The 23822-nt window shown below is 42.2% G+C and overlaps 2 protein-coding genes across 2 annotated transcripts; one reads left to right on the top strand and one right to left on the bottom strand.

Annotated features, from left to right (window-relative positions):
* Positions 1–529: 529 nt before the first annotated feature.
* On the bottom strand, positions 530–12562 carry tmc5 (transmembrane channel like 5; the record flags this gene model as incomplete). The annotated part of the gene is made up of 19 exons (XM_080516246.1): positions 530–1084; positions 1187–1276; positions 1363–1441; positions 2220–2393; positions 2524–2657; positions 3161–3236; positions 3313–3408; positions 3486–3662; positions 4487–4653; positions 5873–6025; positions 6809–6953; positions 7024–7166; positions 8179–8430; positions 9303–9384; positions 9671–9773; positions 9896–10012; positions 11086–11163; positions 11845–11993; positions 12489–12562. 19 exons carry the CDS (start codon positions 12560–12562, stop codon positions 530–532), a joined length of 2844 nt encoding a protein of 947 aa, XP_080372372.1.
* A 1335-nt stretch (positions 12563–13897) lies between these two features.
* On the top strand, positions 13898–23436 carry tmc7 (transmembrane channel like 7). The gene is made up of 16 exons (XM_080494231.1): positions 13898–14029; positions 15789–16053; positions 16190–16338; positions 16541–16696; positions 17273–17358; positions 17436–17581; positions 17674–17821; positions 18142–18324; positions 18404–18549; positions 18633–18747; positions 21004–21101; positions 21899–22082; positions 22193–22323; positions 22444–22599; positions 22678–22756; positions 22851–23436. The coding sequence occupies exons 1-16, from the start codon at positions 14014–14016 to the stop codon at positions 23040–23042; spliced, it is 2250 nt and encodes a 749-aa protein (XP_080350357.1). The 5' UTR covers positions 13898–14013; the 3' UTR covers positions 23043–23436.
* The last annotated feature ends 386 nt before the right edge of the window (positions 23437–23822 follow it).

Raw genomic sequence — 23822 nt, 5'->3', positions numbered from 1 at the left:
TCAGACCGATTGCCATCAACTCTGAGGAAAATAGTCCCCTCATGTTTTTTTTTACCACCACACTGAATATGGGATTATTATTATTGTTCTCTCATGTTATGGCAGATCCGTGTATGAATATTTCACTTCATTGGAAAGGAATCTCAGTCATTTCTACCTTTTATTTTCAATTTGTTTATATTTCCTTAACAATTATACAGTATTAACATTGCAGGTTGTGAATAAATTTCATCTGAAATGGCACAAGAGAAAAGCCTCATGTTCATTTTTTTTAAATAATAGTTATAATACAAGTCCGTCACATGGTCATGGATATAAAATCTATATGAAAATACACATATATACAGAAAGAGGTGGGCCTGCACGCTCCTATAGTGTAATATTTTTTCACACACAAGATTAAACATATTGAGAATATGAAGCTTCAACACACAAAATGTAATTTCAGCCTTGGAACGCCAGTCTGCTGTGCTTTCTTTTTTTCTCTGTGTCTGTCTCTCTGTGGCACGATAATGTCAGAGCAGTTAGTTCAGTAACCGTCGTCGTATTCATTCTGCGCCTGCTGCCGGGCCAGCATGGCCTTAATGAGAGCGCTGGAGCCTGAAGGAGTTGGGTTTTGTGGGCGAGCTGGGACCCGCTGACGCCCCTCCTCTTCCTCAGCTTGCTGCCTGGCCTGCATGACCTGCATCATGACACCCGACACCGTGGACGGCAGGTCGTCCGTGTCGTCCTCCGCTCTTTGCCGGGCTCGCATGGCCTGTGAGAAAGCACTGGATGTGCTGACGGAGCTTTCGGGGAAAACTGCTGCGCTGTGATATTCATCCCTCTCTCGACTCTCAGAGCGCCTGAAGGGTGAGGTGCGCTCATCGGGCGTCGGGTACGAGTCTCCACTCAGCCTGTCGGCTCTCTGACGGGCCAGCATGGCCTGCATCAAGGCGTCGGAGGTAGAAATGTCGGAGGGAACGGGCACGCCGCCGGCACTTCGTCCCTCCGCCTCTTCCTCCAGCTGCTGGCGGGCGAGTAAAGCCTGAACCACGGCGTTCGAGTTGGACTGACGCGCAGAGGGATGTTCATCCGAACGCCGCTAAGAAAAACGGGAAGAAAGAAAAAACCAGACCGTAACTATCAGTGGGCCGGATTGCAAACTTCTGGATGCAGGGTGATGAAACAAACTCTCCCAACCAACCCCTTTGTTCTTCTTCTGTTTGACGTTTCTCTTTTTGGATCTCTGGAGGTTCTGCAGCTTGTCTAACAGGAAGGACTTGTCTTTCCCCTCCTGGTGAAACAAAAAAAACAGTTCCAGAGGCAGACCGAGGAGGGATTGACACTCACTAGACATGTGGGATGTTCTCCATCACTCACGTTAACAATCTGTTGTCTCAGTAGGCCAATGAGCTCCTTGCGTCCCTGACTGACTTGCCAGAAGATGTAGATGATGATGCTAAGCAGCAAAGTAAGCAGAAAACCGGTTTGTATGAAGACAGAGTCAAACATAAGGCCCGTGGGTCAAAACTGGCCCACAAGAGGCTCCAATCCACCAAGCAAATTATAAATATTTCAAATAAAAATGTCGTTTTTTTTTAAACAAATTTCTTCAGAGGAGTGGAAACAACAACACTGAGTTTGTAAAAACACTCTAATACCCTCGAGGAGACATTTTCTGGACATTTCAATGTACCATATACCAGAACATTTCATTAAAACTGGCTCTATGTTAAGATTGCATTCATTTTCGGTACAAATTGTTTTCATCATATATGTTCTATCATCGACAACTTGCAAAGTTTACATTTCAAGGTTATAATGGCACTATTTTACCAGTCTAGCACACTCAAGATGAAATTGCTCTGCATGTGGCCCCTGAACTGAAAATGTGTTCGACACCCCTGGTTTAATGTGAAGAATTATCACATTAAACAAGAAGCTGAACGACACAAAAGAGCAGCTGTGGTGGTCAATTCAAAGACCATTTCGTAACACCAGCGGGACTTTTTAGAATTTGCAATGCAAGTTTGCACCACAAGATGGTGTCTTGAGTCAGTAAGAGAATCTGCAGGAACAATGAAGCTTTCCACGCAGACAGCAGCTTCGACACACTCACCCACTGAACCCAGTCTTTTTTACACGGCAAGCTCGTTTTTAAATTCTGCTCCTCAATGTAAAACATTGCTGCTATTTTACTTCAGCAGCTCAGTACATTAGAGGAAGTGAACACTTACAGGATGATGAGTGTGATGAGAAAGTAGAAGATTTCACTCATGATGACGTTCTGGTAGATCCAGACAGCCCACTGCGAGCCGGGGAGTTTCTCCACACCCTGCATCCACACTACAACCGCACTGAAGGAGTTGTTGAGTCCCCGAAAAGGCCCACATTGTTCCGAAGGGGTCAGGCTAAAGAATCGGGCAAGATAAACCCAGAAATAATGAGTCAAAAGCCAGAAACGGACGGAAGATTTGCCAATCAAATTATCGTCATCTGGCAGAGTCCTGGGGGTGACCTGTTGGGTTTGGGTTTTCTTACCTCCAGGACGTATAAGCAACCACTGACAGGGCTCCCACGAAGAAAGGAAAGAAGAGGAGGAAGATGAAGATAGTTTGCATCTGAGCGGCGCGGGCTGATCGCCGTGGAGGCTGGCAGTTCTGGATCAGGCTAACCTGAGCACGGTGACAATTACAAACATGATAAACCCGCCACGAGGACAACTTAAAAAAAAAAAAAACAACTAATCATTCCTGTAATGCCTTGTTGGTGTCATTAAACCTCACAGAGCCGTGGTATGTTTTCACTGTAAACAGGAAAAGCTTTGAATAGCACTGCATCAAAGGTCGTTCGGCTTGCTCATAAAACATTCAGTAACACCAGAACAAGCCTGGATTAAATTACAGATCACATTGAAGTCCTTCTAATTTTCTCTGACTGATTGACCTTGTCTGGTACAATTCAAACTGGAGAATTACTCCATAAATCTGAGACGCTGGCTCCCTTTTCTATAACACGAAATAAAGCATGGTGTCAATGTCATGAAAGGATTTTAATTAATTATTGACCGCAGGGCATAAATGGAGTAACATGAGCCGTTAGAGGGATAGTGTCTGCCTGTGGAAGCTATTTGCCAAAGACAGCTTATCGACACCGCAGCTCCAAACCACAAATTTACCTTTTTTAAGTAAAATAAGATGAAGAATTTGATGATCTGTATCGCCGGCAGCAGGGGAGAGAAGTAGATCCCAATCCTGTGGAGGGCAAATACTGGATGTTTGAATCTGACGATAGATGAATAGCTCAGTGTTGAGAGTGTGTCATTCTTACCAAGCAAGAGTCTGCGCATAGATGAGGTCCAGTACATTTCTGGCAACATCAAACTCCGGGACGCCCAGATGTGGCAGCAGTCTGGTCCCAATCACACTTTTACAGAAGAAAATGAACTTCACACATTTCAGTCATCGTCAAGCCTGCGATCTCATGATAGTGGTGACACTCACTTGCTCAGAAACTCTCCAAAGAAGGATCCAAACAGCAGGAAGAAGAAATCAAACAGGACCAGGCGGTACAAAGCCTGGCCGACCCGGGACTCCCAACACTGAACAGAATCCTCGGCCATCACATTCATCCAGTAATGACACAAAACAGCCAGGATGACCATCCTGAGGAAGACATTTCTGCAAAAAGAGAAGAGGAGACATCGTTTTTAAACATTGAAGATGAATGTTGGGGAAACACTCACATGTGTACTTGTAAGAGCTGCGTGGACTTTACTTTCATTGATGTGGAGTTTCTCACAACTGTCTACAAGATTATTATCATTTAATAACACACAATTGTAGTAGAAGACGGGCGTTAAACTTAATTTACTCAATCACAGTAGGACAACTTGTGTTTGGTGGATTATTTCTTTGTTGTAACAATACTTCTTCTTGGCAATAAATCATGGTGTTTGCTGTGTTTTTGGTTTATTTCATCCTTTCTTTGTTTATATTAGCTACCGTTAAGGCTCACTTATATGATTATTTAAATCACATAATTATTATTATTGATAAAATAATAATAATTATTATTATTATTAGAAGAAGAAGAAGAAGAAGAAGAAGAAGAAGAAGAATTATAATAATAATACATTTTATTCTGTCTTATTTTATATTCAACTTTACTTTCTATTTATTCTGTGTTGTGTAATGCTTAAAGAAATGTCCTTGAGCTTAATGAAGTAACTAAATTCTATTCTATTCTATTCTATTCTATTCTATTCTATTCAACCACATGCAGTTCTACACCTCTTCATTCAGAGAGAGATTATCAATTTTCAGTCCCATATCTCCACAATCTGAGACCGAACTTCAAGATCCTCCCTGATGATAAAGGTCACTACCGGTTTTATCTCCAAGATTTATTGCCAAGAATCATTGTTACTCTGCCAAACACAAACGTGCTTCCTTCCTTCTCCGTGTGGTGGTTTCCATGAGTGCACACGGCCCCGTTATCTGACCTGACCACCAGAGCGTAGATCTGTCCACGCTGGCTGGAGGAGTGCTCAAACTTGTTGAAGAGGGAGTAGAAGAGCGGGACGACCAGGTTCATCAGCGACACCACAAAGGGAACCAGGAGAGTTTCAGCTTCCCGCAGCAGAGAGCTGCTCGTAACGTCGGCCTCACGCTGTACAGAGAAAAGAGGTCAAGATCAAGACAGCGGCCAATGACGGACATCAAGTGCAATGAAGTCCACCAAACTGCTGCCGGTAAATCACTTGACGCATTTATGTCTCTGGCCGACATGAGATTTAATGAGCAATTCATCCACATATAAACAGCCTCATTAGATTCTGCTTTTTCTATTCTGTGGATTTTTTTTATTTTATTATTTAATTTCATCCCACCTTTATTTTATCAGGTAGGTCAATTGTGAATCAGCTCTCATTTACAATGACGAGCTGGCCAAGAGGAAGACATTGAAATAAATATATGCGCGCACACATACAATAAAAGAGTGCCACACAATCTTAAAAGAAATGAAGTAGTATTTACAGTGATATATATATTTAAAAAAAATACAAAATTGATAAAACGCTAAAAGAAAATACAGGGACCCTTAATCATAGGTTGTATGGTGTATGAATGTAGAAAGTCTTCTGGTATGCTGCAGATGATTCAAGTTTATTTGCAGCAGCAACTAAAACGAGATTTGTGTTGTGGATATTGAGGGACTTTAGACATGGAGGAGTTTAGTAAAGCAGATGAAAGCAGTGAGTTTGTCACTGTCCAGTTGAATCCAGGCAGTAGGTGGTGATGCTGAATGGAGCTGCAGTCACGAAGCAGACAAGCAGCGCGGGAAATAACATCCAGCGTGTGAAGGAGAGGTTTTTGCTGCAGATCTGTTTATTACATCACCATAAAGATTGGGAGAACTGTCATTTTAACCAGACGTTGTTTGGTACAATGTGTAAAGGAGGATTTGTTTCGGTACGTTTTATGTGGGTTTCAAATGTGGGTTTGCTGTCATTTAGAGGGGAGACTGCACATGTGGCACATTTCTGTTGAAACCATGCTAAATGCATGGTTTTTATTTACATATTCTAATTTCCTCTCTAAATGGACTAAGTGTGTGTGTGTGTGTGTGTGTGTGTGTGTGTGTGTGTGTGTGTGTGTGTGTGTGTGTGTGTGTGTGTGTGTGTGTGTGTGTGTGTGTGTGTGTGTGTGTGTGTGTGTGTGTGTGTGTGTGTGTGTGTGTGTGTGTGTGTGTGTGTGCACCAGCGTGAGCTGCAGCCCACCTAAACAGCGTTTCGATGATAACTTTGAGCTTATAACCTAAAACAACAAGTGTTTGAATTCAAAATGAAGCCTTTTTTAAATTTTTAATTCCATCATCGCTCGTGTACCTTCTGTTCGTATTGGCAGAGAAAATAGATGCTGGCTCCGCAACCGACGGCCAAACCGGTGGAGAGAAGCCAGGAACCAAAATGGACGCCGAAGTGCTTCAGTTTCTCAGAAAGTGCCAGCAGCTCCTTCTGGCCACTTTCTGATAAAGATTCCTGAAGAAACAAGGAGAGAACCAACGTGGCAATAAAGCACAATTTTAGAAAGGAAAAAATGGAAATGGAAATTAACCTGGTTACACTAGTCAATAACTGTGGCGCTGCTCTCTTTCACAGAGGTCGCCACAGGAAGTTGCTTTAGTTTTTACATCGGATGCTATTGCTGCTTTGGGACTCGAACCAGGGTCCCCCACACCCCAACATTGACCTCCTAACCCTTGATGTGTTTGGAAGTGGAGAACTGGAGAACGGTCGGGAGTTGTTAAAGAACATTTTAGAGTCCGTCTCAAAAATGCAACTTATTAGACTTGCCTCCGTGTGGCTGGAATGGCCGACCAGTCGCTTGTTTGGCGACTTCAATCTTTTGTTCTTTTCATCCTAAACGTGTGATAACCTGAAGTATGAGAGATAATATGTCATGGAAACAGCACACCAACTATGGGAACGGTGTGGAACTTTGCTGCTCTTTCATGTGTGATTTCTATTGGCTGACGTGTTCCTTTGTCTCACACTTCAACATGTTTCATGGACAGATTGATTATGTATTGATTGTTGTGACTGATTGATGAATGCACACTGGGAAGCGACAAATGAATTTCTCCTTGTGGGATGAATAAAGTTATCTGAGCTGAACTCAATAAATGTTATTTTTCTGTAATAAAAATCGTCAGGAAAGTAGTTGTTGAGATTTTTGAGTTAATTTGAGGGGGACAAGCACCATGTATGGTTATTTCCACGACAAGTGGTTAACGGTGTGAAGACGTTGTTGAAGACGGTCACCTTGAGCTGCACACGCAGGTTGTTCTTGCGCTGTCTCACGGCTCTCTCGTTGATCACACTGAAATCCCAGCTGCACAGGAGCTGCCAGGCACTGCTGGAAGACGAATCCGCCGGCACGTAGTTTTCCTTAAAGGACTTGGCCATGCTGAAGGAAAGCAGACGAAGATTTAAACTACAGTAGGACACATGTACTGACCAGGCTGCACTGAACTGACCTGTAAATGAGGACGATCATGCACAGCACCATGTAGGCTGCAATGGTGAAGAAGTAGGAAAGCTGCATGTCGTATTCGACCTGGCCCACGAAGGTTTGGTTGCTGTAGCTTCCGTAGTACAGAACAGTATGGGCAAAGTAACCCTGGAAAAAACAAAACATATGAGCACCAAACACAAGCTCTGTGAGCCAAACCTGCTGCGAGATAACTTTCACCCACTGCTTTCTGCAGTTTTTATTTATTTATGTATTTGTTTGTTTGTTTGTTTATTTATTTATTTATTTATTTATTTAAATTAAATTAAATTAAATTAAATTAAATTAAATTAAATTAAATTAAATTAAATTAAATTAAATTAAATTAAATTAAATTAAATTAAATATTTTTTATTTTATTTTGTTAGTTAGTTAGTTAGTTAGTTAGTTAGTTAGTTAGTTAGTTAGTTAGTTAGTTAGTTAGTTAGTTAGTTAGTTAGTTAGTTAGTTAGTTAGTTAGTTTTTCAGTGTCTCGATAAAGTTCTGCAACATTTCCCACAAAAAAGCAATTTTGGTCACATTGCCTTAAATGAAATCCTTCTGGAGCCACAAAACATTTTTAATCATAAAAAAATCACAAAGCTTATAAACTTATTTTGCTAAATGTACATTCATGATGTTTCATGCCTGCAATTTTGAATACATTTTGCAGTTTTAGCTTTTGTAGCTATTTTTAGCTGTTTTAACCTTTTTAGACTTTTTTTTTAACTGATTCAGCAAGTTTGGTTGTTTTCGTCATTTTGACTTTTGACCTTAGTCTTCTCGTCAGGGATGTCATTTTGTGACATGTCATTTTGGTGATCTTGATTGTGGAAACTCACCGACCGGTAAGGACAAAAAGGACATAAACAATGTACTACATGTAGTTTTCGCTGGCGTAATGTCTATCAGTGGTGAAAATCGGACATGTGGTTTTGACGTAATCCTTAAAAGCCTATAAAGGAAATGTTGATCCAGATCCTGGTACTGATCACCTCCAAGAGAATCTTCCGTGGCCTATTATCAATCTGTGGTGAAAATCTCAACAAAATGTCCACATCTTACTAACAGATAGACAAAACTATACGAGATTGTTTCAGCTGTTGGGTAAAACGTACGAGGCGTGAGAGGCTCCACTTACCGATCCCGTCAGTATCTCCAGGCCTCTGAAGCTGGCGTTCGGAGGCGAGGGGCCGTGAACCAGCAGCGGGACGGTGATGAAGCCAAAGTTGACCAGGAAGGAGAAAACGTTGAACATGAGGAGCCACTTCAGGAAGAGGAAATAGGAGAGCACGCCGGTGCCGAACTTGCCGCCGATCTCCTTCAGGGTGCCCTGCCACAGTTCCAGGGTCTGCCTGGCGGACTGTATGTTGTACCCGCACCTCCGGAGAGTCTGACGGGAAATATCGGAACACGTGGGACACGTCAGGACCATTTTGCTGGACCGTAGCACAATGTATTGTAACACATTGGGCTGCAGGTGGAGCCTGAGCCAAAATGTATTGAACATTTACACGCCAGTTTGATCTGCAGTGAGGCAGTAAACTGAGAGCACATTACTTTTAAAATACAAAAGCTTCAACTGTTGTCCTTTGTTTAATCTAAGAAGATGCCAATATATTAAATTATACATATAAAAAAAACACAAATCCGGGACAAGAATAATAAGAACAATCTTAATATTGTGTAATTTTTCACAACAAATCAAAGATTAAAAATCCATGTCATCATGTCTTCTATTCTCTTTGGACTTTGGTGCATTTAAAATTGCTTTCTTTTGAGTCTTATTGATTGTTTGTGAAGATGTGAAATCTGCCTGGCGACAGTCTGCACCATGTTCACGAATTCCAAAAATCAAACTTCACTGAGCATCGAGCTGCTGTGTCACTGATTTCTCGTATTTCTCGTTTTATGTGTGTAGGCCGTTTTTTTTTTTTATTATTTGTCATGTACTTCCTTGTGTGATTAATTGAAACAATGAAAAATGAATCAATAACTATTAGCGGAACGGCAGTGAGTAAAATAAATCTTCTAACTTGCACGAAAGGAATTTTTTTTTTGTAACGGTTAAAGCAGAAGTTATAAGTTATAAAAGGTTTTGTGGGGTTATAACGTCACTACGTTCCTATGAAGCTCCACCCCATTGGACTTAAATAAACATCAATCAAAACTGCACCTCCTTACTTTAATATTTATTATTCTTAGCATATAAAAAGATAACACAAACACTTCAGTTGTGACATGTCGTTTTATAGAAACACTTACCAGGGACACATTTTCCGAGAAGTCTGCAAAACATGTGAACTGCTGAGACTTGTGAAAGGTCCGGAAGGCCATCACCTGAGAGCTGAAGAGGACACGAGGACCATAAAGAGCAGAACTCCACTTGTGCAACATACAGAAAAACCTTCGGACTCTCATGGAGGTGCCTTCTTGTCGTTGAAGTGTGTTTGCTCAAATGTGTGTTAGCCTTCCTCCGACGAGCTGACGCCAGACGCCCTCTTGAGAAACCTTCAAGTGTGTTCAGACTTCATGGTTCCCAGCAGGGGGGTAATGGTTAACTCAATGCCGACAATCACAGGGACAAAAAACTAGAGCTCATCAAATGTATTTGCTTGTGGCACAAGACCCACCTGATGTGCTTTTTCTCCTGGAAGCTCATGGTGAGGTCACGGATGGCCTGGGTTCGGTCTTGCGTCGACAGAGCAACAAGTTCCTTCACCAGGTTTTGTTCCTCTGTCAAGACAAGACGAGACGGCCGGTTATACCCCGCGAGAGCTCGCATCCACAGCGGATCTATCGGGTGTCACACGATTATCCTAAAGATAATCTGACAACCGTCACGGGCGCGCTTATACCGCTTTCCATCTCGCTCCTGATGGCGTTCTCCGTGAAGGCGGCGTGAGCCGGATCTGTGCTGGGAAACATGCTCATCCGTCTCATCGTCGTCCCCCGCCATCTCATCGTCACGTTACCTGAGTGAACACGCACGAGTTCAGGAATGAGAACTCAGAGAGCAAATGAAACGTACATGAAGTGAGTGACGGGAATCCGATTATGCAGTTGGCATTTAAAAGTGGGACACCTGCTCACAGTACTGTTACATTTACTGTGACGATTTCAGTTGTTTTATTTCTTGACTAACCTTTTGGATATAAGTACTGTTTTTGTGAATGCGCTGTTGGAAACCACCGCTGATAATTAGCACAAGACAGAGCAAAGTTTATAGAGAAGATAATCTTCTCTCCTGTGGTATGATACTGACGTGGTGAATCCAGCCTTTCATCCAGGACACTGTTACTCAATCATCCAGCACGCCTTTATAATCCAGATTGAAGTGTGTTAGGATGATGCTTTTCATGAATTTAATCAATAATGTGGCGCTACCATTGGCACATGCTCCTTTTCAGAAAATATTTCCAGGATATCTTCAGTACCGTGTTTTAGTGCCATATTGTTGTTACTATTATTTTCTCTATTAATCTTATCAACAATAAGATGATAGAATCCTCAGTGTCAATATCTGCCTATACTTGATACATACTATGTGAAGTGGTATTTCCTAAACAATGGTCCCCAGTGCTCCATGTGGCAGATGAAGATTTTCAAAAATTAAGTTCAAAATCAGAAATAGTCTGGTGAGATTACTCAATAGGTACAAAATGCATTCATATTATGAGCTCATAGATGTGCCAAAGGCATAAAAAACCATACGCATCAACAGATGTCTGTACACAAGCCACATCTTTTATCCTCCAGATTAGGATCACATTTCGCACTGAAATCCCTTCCCTTCTATTTTATTTACCCTGCCAACTTCCTCCTGCTCCTTACCCGTGTGCTGTTTGTCTCCAAGGCCACATTAATTATTATCTCAGATAACGATTGAGGTCAGCAGATATGTCAGCAGATAGGTCAACATGACAACGTACTTTTATTATTACACTCATTCGCCAACATTATGCCACAGGGTAACCAAATTCCAACATGTCAAAGACAATAAATGTACTGACCAATTCCTGGAGAGAAAATCGGGTTCATTCTTTACCTGACGCTGAAGCGGGAAGCCGCCCAGCAGGTGACCGGCCGTACTGAGAGTCGGGGTTGATCTGAAATGTGCTGTGATCTGAACATTACGAGACAAAGAAGAGGCATCAACAAAGAGTCACCAAGCAACACACAGAAGACTGTTCACGAGTCTCATATCTCATGTATTATAGCTATTCACATGTTTTTGACCATAAATCAAAGGGGGACAGAGTTTATGAAGTAACAGGGGTCAACAGTTTCACAACCTGCAGCCTAAAGAACAAACCTACAGTTTAATTTAAACACATTTCGGACAAAAGTGAATAATATTAGTCTTGTTAAAGATAAATGGGGAGCAGTGTTGTTAAACTGGATCACATTACACTGTGTCAGTCTTCAGTATTTAAAGGCTGCTGCGATCCAGAGACATTGTGCATAACTGCTTTTAATGTGAATCGAGAAAGCCTTTATAAACTCTCTTTAAAAACAAGGGAGTTTTGCACAAAGTCTCCGACCGAAAATTGATCATTTCCTCTTGAAAACGTTGACATGTAAATGTAGTCAAAGACCTGGTAAAAGTGTGAAGTTGCTTCCTGGGAGTTGACCCTTTTACACATGCAGCCATTAAAAAAAAAAAAAAAAAAAAAAAAAACACATACCGAACATGGAGAATGTTCAGTATGTTCCCTGATATAAAGTTACACCTCGTTTGTACCACTGTAATACACGTCCGCAGTTGAATTAATTGAGCTTTGCCGCTACAGGGAGGTCCACTCACCCAGGTCATGCTGCCATAAAGGAGTCGCCTGGTAAGAGGAGATGTCACTCATGGGGAAACTCTCCGCACCCCTCCCCACGGCACCGACCCCCCACCGGGCCGGGTCAGCCCTGGCGTAAGGATTACTGTGGTGGGATTTAGTGGGAACCCTGAAGATCACACAGACAAAACAAGTCATTCCCATAATGTGAAGTTAGTGATGTTGATGGTGTGATTAGTTCCTGTCTGTACACAAGATCAGCTGCTGGGAGAGTCATGCAATCCTACAGGGAAGTGCGGGAGACACTTTATGATCAACTATCACTAAAGACATTTATCGTGTAGATTTTTACTTGTTTACACGATAAAGCTTCACCTTAAACTGAACCAGAGATTGTGCCTTTCTGGGCCATCAGCCCTGAACATAAAGATGTTTGGGTTTTTTTGAAAGAAGCAGTGACTGACTTTTATCTCCATGACAATCTGAATTTTACATTTAGGAAAAGATTCAGTTGTCCTGAAGCTTCTTCAAAGCTTCGGCACATCCTGTTTCTTCTCCACGACACGTTTCTCATTCTGTCTCGAACTAAACACAGACATTATGCACATTTCAAGACAAAAAAACAAAAAACAAACCCATTTCTTGTTATGACATCAAGACAAACCTCCTATCAATCTCCAGGGTCTCGCTGTCATGGTAGGCAGGGTTGAAAAGTCCCCCGCTGCTGTAGCTTGTCATCGGATTCTTCAGCTCGATCCTTTCACTTGTCTTCGGTGACTGGGAGGATTCTCCTGCTCACTCCGTCACTCTTGAATAAGTGCTGTAAGAAATAGCTCCCATTCATTAAGAAATCAATGACTATAGTTTCTGTCCAAGGTCAAAATGTTGAAGACGAGACAGTTTGGGCCTCATGGAGCTTTAAGCTGAACCCTTAAAAAAGTAGCATCACATGTTGGTGGTTTCCAGTGGAGTGACGGCTATATTGTTGTGGGGAAGCATGTGTAACTTAACCTCTTGTTTCCATCCTCATCTCTTCATTACTAATTCATTTAGATGGTTTAGTTTGCACCACCTGTAGCGGTTTAGCTTGGTGGTTGTCACACAAACCCAATCAAGTACAGTAAAGAAGAAAAAAGACAAACTAACAACAGATAAGAAGTATAACGGTAGAGATAAAACGATTTGTTTAGAGAGGATAGAACTGTTCTGTACCTTGTCACTGAAGAAAAAAAAAAAAAAAGTGTTAGTCCTGACAAAAAGCTGTTTGAGTCTCAGAGGAAATGTTCTTGTTGCAGTCCATGAGGATTACCTGTGTGAATGAGCCTCAGCTCCACAGTAAGTGACATAAAACACACACCTGCCGGCTCACCAGGAAGTGTGGGCCAAACTCCGGCAGGTAAAAGTCCACCGTGTTCAAATCATAGGTGGATACCTTGCATGTTGACGTAAGTAATAAAACCCTGAGGGATGACATTTAAATGGGAACCTTATAAAGATTTGAAGTCGATGAGTCCATGCTTAACTGATAAGGCAATAAAACACACACAGATAACTATAAACTACCAGTCCTCAAGAAAATGATTCCTTTCTAATCTTAGGCGTGACTTTTCATCTCAGTCTGCATCTGGGAAAAAAGCCATGAATTCTATCAACCTGTGTACTGAAAGGTCATCCTGAGAGCATCCTGTTGAGTTTTCAACAAAGGAGATTTTTCTCTGTGATTTTTCCATTGAATAACATTTTTCATGCAAAATGATATATGACAGTTGATCCAGATTCAGGAAGTTGGCTCCTCCAGGAGAAGTTGTGTCATCGACCTGGCAGCAGGACGGTGTTTTGGATCAAGTGGTTTTCATGTTAGCTGGTGATCAACTTCCTTTGGCGTCCGTCGTTGCTTGTAGTAACAGCAGATGTTAATGTAAGACTGAAAAAAAAAAGATACGACAATATAAAATTTATCGTAAATGCATTTAAACGGCATTCTCCAGGACAGCAACGGAATTCTGCCCAGTTTTTAACCCATGCTCTTACCGGGACGCTACAGGAAGTTGGTCACCAGTTTAACGGGAAACCACTTAATCTGAAACACCATCGGCTCCCGTTGACGTCCCAAACTATCCCCGGTCAGCGATAAACCACACTTTTATTCACCGGCAAATCATCACTTACTTCATCTGGAAGGAGGGACGATGGAGGTCGACTCAGGTAATTTTGATTGTCTTGTTTTCGGCTGTTTTAAAATGCAAATGAACTTTCTTCAGCCAAGCAGCTAGTCACGTTAGCCTCGGACTCGGCTCAAATATCCTCCAACAAGGACTAAAAACTCAGTCCTGGTTAATGATCTGCTAAAGAAAACCCCCGTAAAGATCATTTTTGGCCTCTCTCTGTTTATGTGTTGCTTTTTAATCGTCTCAATGCTGCGCTCACTTTTTTGGTGTAACCTGCGGGCTTGCTAGCTATTCCCCCGAGTTGACAACATAACCTTAAAAGAAGCAGAAAAAAGAGTAAATCGGGTATATATCAGTATATCATATCGGTGTTCATTCAGATTTGAATCAATGTATGTGACGAAAACTTCGGAAATTAATCACATCGATGATATCGCGATACATGGAGTTCCATTCAGTTGTATCAGTAATTATCACGATGAATAGAGTTCCTATCGATAAATATCACGTGTCCAGTCCCATTCAGTTCGTATCGATTTTTATCAATATCGTGATTGCAAATCAATAACATGACAACTTTATATCATGCATATTTCTGCCCATTTGAACTCAAAACACAATGCAACATTATAACTTTGGATTGAACATTGGTTTTATTCATAATATGTATTCATTATTATTGTGTAGTCACCTTCGAAATTCTTTTGAAGTATTGTTTGAGTCTAACCGTATTTACATAAAATGCAGCTCAGACTGCTTTTCAATTTAAAAAGGGGGCAAAAAAATACTTGAACATTTAAAAACAGCAGCTATTATCTCATGGTAAATATCTATATTAACATTTTAGTTATCTTTAGATACACATTTGCTTTTTTTTTTTTTTTTTGCTCTTTGGTCTTATTTCCTGTTGGTTAGCGGAACTACTTCAGCTTCCACGTGTGTTTAGGTATACTGATATGTTCCACAAAACATGCAATTTTCCAGCAGACTGACCCGCCCCAGACTCAAACTTGTACCGATTCTCGTGCTCGTCACTGCACTCATGTCAAGCACTTCCAGTTTTCAAACTACACCTAATTTATTATGAGTGCTTTGAGGAACTATTAACAGTTATACCCAGTTTCATCATTTTTAATATTTCAGCTAATTGAATGTTAAGACCTGGAAAATACAGCACACCTGTCAAATCTTGTTATTATATTCACATTAGACCGTAACAAGTCTCCCATCGCCACATGAGACCTTTTCAATGCATTGTCCAACACTCCAGCTGTTTGTTTCGTTACAGATGTGCGTTATCTGGTCGTACCTTATCTCCTTCATGTCTTACCTGATTATAAATACCCTCGTCCTCCTCCGTGCATGTTCTCATTTGTATAGGCAGGAGGCATCTCGAAGCAATTCAGTCAGCTCAGTTGGACTTACCGTTTGTCTTCGAAGACATTTTGCCCATTTTCTTTTTTTTATCTGCTGGATAAGGAGCCAAATGTCCTCTGCGACAAATAAGTCCAATTGACCTGATTGAATTGTTTTGGAGCAATGTTCTCTTCTTTATGTGTCAGTTTGTCTCGTTTATTCGTGTCCCTTGTTGTTTACCTTGAGGTAAATGACCTTGTGGCTTCATTTTGACATTTGACACATTCCATTGACAAAAAGAAAAAAAAAAAAAAGACAGCTTATTGCGATTTTATTTGCTTAGTTCTTACTGAGAGCCGATGGGACTAGACTGGATTAGATGTCACATGACTCCCATGAAGTATTCCTCACGAAACGCATTTTTGTCTAATCTTTTCCAGTGTTCTACACTGATCGCAGCGGACGAATCACCAGCAACCCCCTGCTGGACCAGCTCCCCAGCTACCAGTCCCTCCTGTACCGCAGGAAGTCCTCGTCTGGCGGCGCCAAGCGCAGGAGCAGCACGAGGTCGAGGCTCGGCTCCTCTGGCAGCGGGAAATGGACTGTGAACACTCTCAACAGACACGACGACAAACACCGGAGTCCGACGGAGGAGCGGCCAATCAGAGAGCTGCCCGTGCCCATGGCGGAGAAACGCAGGAACGAGTAAGCGCCACATCTCCGGCTCGTGCACATCTGCCCCGAAAGAAATCGCGGCCTTGCACTGCGGGTTTTTCCCGCAGGCTGCGCACGACGAGCCCAAATATCCCAAGCGCATTTGTTTTACTGTGTAATATTTTAGAGTACAGCGCCTGGAGGAGGCTGGGGAGCTAAGTAGCTGGAGACAGTGGAGGGAAAACACCGGCAGGTATCTGCGGAGGCTGAGAGATGACGCCGAGGAATGGCTGAGCTCCCTGAAGCTCTGGAGGGGCGACATCCACCTAATAGAGGGTGAGAGATGGATAATGATGGCCTGACTGTCACAAAACACTTTTCCTCAGCCTCCAAGGCGTTCATTGATTTCTGTTCAGCATCGATACATCCCACGTTTGTCCAGACGTGAAATCTATCAACTGAAGTTTTGTTGTTGTTGTTGTTGTTGTTGTTGTTCAAAGCTTCCCCTTTGTCTCTCTCTCTCGTCCCTCATCGACAGGGATGTTCGGCACGGGGATCCTCTCCTACTTCTCCTTCCTGCGCTTCCTGGTCATGCTCAACTTGATCATGTTTCTGCTCGTGTTCAGCTTCGTCATGTTGCCCATCATAATCGCTCCGTCCGCTTCAGGAAATATCACCTACAACCACGATGATGGTGAGGCGCTGCTTGACTGTTTCAGCCCGTTTATCAGTTGCGTGGTCAACAAGCGGGGCAATCTTTATTGGGAGCAATGTGGGGTTGAGTTCCTTGCCCAGTGAGACTTCGGTAGGGCGAGATTGGGACTCTGACCTTGGAAAATGACTCTACCAACCTGTTGGTGGCTGAGATTTATTCAGCATTGAAGGTTTTGTCCTGAGGCTGATGCGCCAGTGTCGAGACCAGTGAACCAGTGAATGGGTTTTAGTTCCACGTGCTCATGGAAAAGCAACTTCAGTGAACGCAGATCCAAAACTGCAGCTCTTGTCTGCACTATATAGAGCACTTTTTTTTTTTTTTTTCCGCTCCATGACGTTTTTCGCTTATTTATTTACAGCAGTGAATTGGTGACGGGGTCACGGTGAGACCGAGGCTTATTGATTTGCGCGAGGAGTGACGAGTTGACACAAACTCCTGGAGCTCAAGTTCCTTGTGTCAGTCGGAGGACACCCACGCATACGCCACGCGAGGCCGGCGGTCCTAATGCTATGGCTGACCTGTGTTGTTTTGGGGTTTGTTTGGTTTTTTTTACAGGTAGTGAATGCAGCAAGTATCCCAGCAGCTCCCGCAGAGGTCTGGTCATCTTTCATGAGCACATTACTGATCTGCTGTCCGGTGGAGTAAGTCCCCCTGTCCTCACTCTGAATGCCCTCCTCTGATGCCTTCTCTGTATTTATCGGTCGTTCTCCATCGACAGGGCTTCCTGGAGCAGACCTACCTGTTCTACGGACATTACAAGGCGGACAAAATCCTCTTCCCAAACACCACGTATAATCTGGCTCTTGCGTACCTGCTCACGACTGTGGCGTACCTCTTCCTCAGTCTGATCTGGATCGTTAAAAGGTACCAAACACACAGAGTGCTTCATGGGTTTAATGCATTCACAGAGAAAAATGGCTTCAAGTTGTTCCTTGTTTTTTTTTCTTCTTCCCAAGATCTGCCAGAGGATTCAAACGTAACCTGGTGCAGGATGAGGATCGCTTCCAGAGCTTCTGCAACAAGATCTTCGCCGGCTGGGATTTCTGCATCACCAACGAGAACGCGGCGAGGCTGAAGCGAAGCAGTCTGCTCTACGAGCTCAAGGTGAGGCTGCTTTCCGGGTTTTCGTTCCATCGGGATTGACCAAAGGTTATGAAATGAAGTGTTAAAAAAAAAAAAAAAAGCGCCAACTCGCCCACCACGACATGGAGACGACATGGTTTTCAGCATTTCTGCAGTTTCTTCGAATTTACCATGCCGATCCGTTACCAGCTAATAGAATGTTTCTCATCTTCATCGACTTGTTTGAGACACTTTGTAAAATGTTCCCACGAATGTCTCCTGGCGATTATCGCTTTTATTCAATGTGTTTGGAAGAAATATAAAGAAAAATAAAAAAAAATTCCTCATTGGGTCGTCCTCAGACCGATTTGGAGGAGGAAAGGATCAAACAGAAAATTGCAGATCGCACTCGCAAAGAGAAGTGTCGGATTTACCTCATCCGCCTCATCCTGAACGTCTTCGTCATCGGCGTGCTGGCCGGCTGCTTCTACAGTATTTATGTGGCCACCATCTTCTCCCAACAAGCTCAGCTGGACAAGATCAAGGTGAGGGAGTGTGAAACCGTGGATTTCTCCTCTCTGATACTTTTGTCTCTAAGCTCTTTGTGCTCTCGCTGTTTCGCAGGTGAATTTCATTGTGGATCTCATTTACGAATATTTGCCCTCGATCGTCATCACGCTGGCCAACTTCATCACGCCGCTCCTGTTCTCAGTCATCATCAACTTCGAGGACTACTCCCCGGCCTTTGAGATCCGCTTCACTCTAATCAGGTCTCGACTCGACGGACTCGACTTCTCTTGTTTTGCTACCGGGGGCGTTGGCGTCACTCACGATCTGTCGCTTCCGTTCACAGGTGTGTCTTCATGCGGCTGACCAGCATCGGGGTGCTGCTCTTCTCCCTCTGGTCTCAGATCACACATTGTGATGAGGAACCGTGTGTCTGTGGCTACAACCACTTACTTTACTCTGTGAGTGATCTGGTTTTGTCTGAAATATACTAACACGATGCTTCGCGTGAGCGAGTAATGAGATATCTTTACGGGGAGTAGTTAATTTTGATGTATGATTACCGTATTTTCCGCACTACAAGGCGCACTGGATTATAAGGCGCACCTACATTGATTGACATAATTTACAACTTTGTTCATAAATAAGGCACACCGCAGTATAAGGCGCATGCAATAGACCAGTGGTCAGCAACCTTTATAGCTCAAAGCCATTAGGTTACATTTTCCACTGATTCTAACACTCAGAGAGGTACACACACTTTATTTTGATAGTCCTACCTGTAGCCTATGCCAGGAGGACACTACACACAAAACCTTCTTCACTGCTGGTTGACAACTTACAACTACCGGTAATAAACTAAACTACATGAACTAAGCAACAAAAACACAACACAACACAATTATTACCGACACCACAAACCAAATATAACCCCCAATAATTGCATTTAAAACACCACAAACAGAAACTCCCATAATTCATTGCAGCTACCGGCTGCACTGAGGAGCTCAGGATGCAAGGCATGATGGGAATTCATGTTTTGTGTTGTTGGAGGTTATTGTGGGTCGTTGTTGGGCTTGGTGTTGTGTTGATTGTGTTTATGTTGTGTTTTTGTTCCCCAGTTTAGGGAGTAATTATTTCATCTAGTTTATTTTGGTTTGTTAGAATGTTGGTGTGCAACCATGAGTGATGAAGGTGTTGTGTGGAGTGTCGTCCGCTCTGAAGATCCGGTTGCAAAGTTAGAGTTGTCAAAATAAAAGCTTCTGGTTGTTCAGCTGTCAAATAGCAGTCTCCAGTAGAGCAATTCTTCCATATATAAGGCGCACCGGGTTAGAAGGTGCACTGGCAGCTTTTGAGAAAATTTGAGGTATTTAGGTGCGCCTTATAGTGCGGAAAATACGGTACATACAGTAGCTATGTAAATGTCTGTGCACATCATTCAGATTGAGCCGGTCCGACATGTTTGTTTGGTTCATATTTGAATATGTGCCTACAAGTACCTTTTGAAGTATGACTGTCTTCACAAAGGAGCACTCACAGATTTCTGTATTCTGGTTAAGTTTGCCCTCAATTTAGACTCGCAGGCTTCCACGTGTCACGTACACGTTTGTTGAGGTTTTTTTTTTCGTCGTTGCTGATCAGCTCAATGTTATCACACTGCAATTATTTACATGGCTATATTTTTTTGCAATCAGAAAATGTAACTACGCATGCAAATGTAATTCTGCTGCTGTATTAGCCACATTCCTAATCAGTTTAGGGAGTAAAGCTTCACTGAAGTGACGCAGTTACGGTAACTTCTTAGTATTTGCTTTAACGCAGTAATATAACGCATTATTTTTAACGTTTCGGTAATATTATACTCGTTACAATCTCTGTGATGTGCATCACTCTGCTTTTTAATGCGATCAGGTGTTTTCTTCAGGTCCTCGGGTATTACAATCATGTAAGTGACTGGATAAACGCATCAGCACTTCCGTGCTGGCCAGAGAGGGAAACAGACGGACTCTGACTTTGTTCTTGAAGTGATAAAATCTTGTTTCTGTTATATTCTTGATATGGGCAAGAAAATCCAGGGAACATAGCTCTTAGAGTCAAAGAGAACACTCAAGTTTATCACACAACGTGAGGTTTTCCAGTCCTGCGATGATGGTAAAAGTTCTCTCTCTGGACTTCAGGGCCAATAACTAAAACCTCAGTTTTGTCCTTATTGAGCTGGAGGAAGTTGTCTCCCATCCATGACTGTAAATCTAAAATACAGTTAAAAATGGTGTCTGGTGGCGGAGTGCAAGCTTAATTACCAGACATTGTCATGGGTGTGCTTGTGTGTGAAGTTTAAGGATTAAATGATTCAACCTGCCTTTTAATCAATCTTTATTTAATGGCACTTCTCTTGATGTATGTGATACTATAAGTTATATAATACGCAGCTCAAAAGTAATACAAATGCAATTCACAAACAGTGATATTTTGAGCAGACAAAGCAATTGGATTGTTATTACAAACTACCAACGTGGAGACGGAGCATAAAGTTGCATTTTCAGTGATTCTGAGCACCGTTGCCGTGTAAACGGACCCCAAAACACAACAAAAGTTTTGTGTTTTTGCATGGAATTGTTTCTCCGTAACCTTAATCGAACAGTGTGAAGGCATTCAAATCAATCCTTGTTTTTTTTTTTTTTTTTTTCTCCCCCATTTGTTGTTTGTCGTCGTTGCAGTGCTGGGAAACCCGCGTGGGCCAGGAGATGTACAAGCTCACCGTGTTCGACTTCATCATCATCGTCGCCGTCACCATCTTTGTTGAGTTTCCTCGAAAGTAAGAATTCACCTCTGCATGATTTGGTTATTTTGTAATGGGTAAACTTCAACTATAGGTTGATAAACATCACATCATCTTACACACATCTCAAGAGTTGTTTTCATCAGTCCTGTTTTTTTTTTCGTCAAAAGGTGCCGAACAAAAACAAAATCACAAATAAATTCTTAGGGTTTTTTTTTTTCATCTTTCATGAGCTTGTGACTCTTGGGTTGATAAAAATCAAACAAAACCAGCATTTTGTTTTCAAATGAGTTAAAATAAAAAATACAAATCTCATTATCTGGCAGCGTGATGCTGCTGAAAGTTTAATGTGTCATTATTAATAATGAAACGAACGGAATGATCTTCACTCCATGAGACTCGAAATGTGAAAAATAATTTGTTTTGTTGTTGTGTTTTTGATACATTTTAAATAATAAGGTAAAATCCTAGCCCAGTTATCATCCTTAATTACAAAAATAAGGAATAAAGTCATGCATGTGTTAAAACACTATGAAGTTTGAAGTTCTCTGTCATTGTTTTAAAACAATGAAATGCAGTTTAACAACTCTAGTTTTCCACAACAGCAAGTATTTAATACATTAGACTTGAATGTATAGTGTTATGTTAATGGTGGAACTATAATCCATTATAAAAGCCCATATGAATATACTGTATTGTTTAAAAGAAACCATAAATTCATACAGTACAGCCAGTAAAACCAGTGTTGAAACATGAAACGTGTATATAAAAGCCGTGGAGGATATGAAAGTATGTGAAGCTCAGATTCTGTTTCCTGGCGTCGTGCGTCGCAGGCTGATCGTGAAGCACTGCGACTGCGGCCTGGCCAAGTGGTGGGGCCAGCAGGAGTTTGCCATCCCTCAGAACGTTCTGGAGATCGTCTACGGTCAGACAATCTGCTGGATCGGCACGTTCTACTGCCCGATGCTGCCGGCCATCTGCACCATCAAATACTTCTTCATCTTCTACATCAAGAAGGTGACTCGTTCAGAAAGATTCAAATAGCAGGCGGATGTTCCGTTTGATCACAGCTACAGACTTTTTTTCTCATTTTGCTTTTCTCCCCTTTTCGCTTCTTGGCCTTGTAGGTATCGTTAATAAACAACTGCCGCCCGGCCACACGTCCGTTTCGAGCCTCGAGCTCCAACTTCTTCTTCCTTGGCGTGCTGCTGATCGGCCTGGCGCTCGCCTGCCTGCCTGTAACAGTCAGCATAGCACAGTGAGTAACCACTGTGCCGTACTGCATTACACGATTCTACAAACCAAACAGCCACCTTCACGAGCAGGTTTTTTTTAGCTGATGGTTATATTGTCTCCCCTCTCCCTTCATTTTCAACAGGATAAACTGTTCCCAAGCCTGTGGACCGTTTGTTAGTTACCACACATCCTGGGAGGCGCTGCCTGCTGCCGTGTCTCAGCTCCCGAACGGCATCAAGAACCTGCTGGAGGCGCTCTCGTCGGAGGCTTTCGCCGTGTCCTTCTTCGTTGTTACATGGTATGTGTTTTTAGGTCTGGCCGATACAGATCACATTTCTTTCATTCAAGCTCTAATTTTACACTTTTTCTCCCGCAGCTTGGCCATGTTCTATGTGATCGCGCTGGCTGGAGCACATAAAAAGGTCATTAACCAGCTCAGAGAGCAACTTGCCCTGGTAGGTTTTTGTACCGTGTTTCCTTTGCTTCGCTCACCATCTTTCGTTTCCTTTCGAATACTGGAGCTGGAGTGTCCGTGTTTGTGTTGCTCAGGAGGGTCGTGACAAGCGTTTCCTGATCCAGAAGCTGTGCCAGGCTCAGAGAGTGTCCGCGGTCAGATCTCCGGGGGCTCAGTCGCAGCAGCGCAGCAGCAGGGGCAGCCCGAGCTACCACACCAGCTTCTCCAACAACTTCAACGAGGGGCTGTTCTTCGCACACTCGCCTCCGGATTCCACACACGTGTGAAAACACTACAACTTGCTAGTTTTTCTTTGGACCAATGGGCAAAAATACATTTAGCCTTTTTCTTTTTTTTTTTCTAATGTTACTTGGACGACGATCACAAACCACGAACAAGCGGCAGCACTTAAGTATTTTAGAACCAAAATGATATTTGGTCAGTTGTGGATGTTTTTCATGATTTTACCTTCTGAGAAGGGCTGGAATGGCTTTAAAAACACTGGACTTCTGTGCACTTTTTAAAATAACACTATCTTTTGTGTTTACAAGATTGTCTGCCTACTTTATTTTGCCTTTACATCGAACATTTATACAATTCTGAGTCTTTATGTTGTTATAATGTTAAAAGATAATAATGTTGTAAGAAACACTAACTTGAGTAACACTATCACAGCTTTGGGATTATGGGTGTTTAAAAAAATAAATTTTATTTTGTCATGTCTTTGTATTGTTGACAACTTAAAATTAAACTATATGTGTGAATGTAGTTTTGATGTTGTTGGTTTTTTTTTTAACCATTTTCTAATCGGTACACAAGACATGTAGACAGACATTCTTTCAGAACTTTTGAACCCAATGAATGAATAAAAGGAAACTAAATTTTTTTAAATAAATTGTTCACATTGTAAGATTTTTTTTTAAAACAAATGCCACATAAACATGTTTTTGAAGATGTGTTGCAAGTTTAGTGGACAACAGAACTTCAGAAGTTCCCAGTTTTTTCTCTTTGGAGCCCCCTCAGGTTGCCTTTAAGCGGCTGTGGGCTGTGGACCCCCACTTTTCAAT

This window comes from Blennius ocellaris (genome assembly GCF_963422515.1).
Source record: "Blennius ocellaris genome assembly, chromosome: 3".
Taxonomy (NCBI): Eukaryota; Metazoa; Chordata; class Actinopteri; order Blenniiformes; family Blenniidae; genus Blennius; species Blennius ocellaris.
This window is presented reverse-complemented; position numbering and strand designations above follow the sequence as displayed.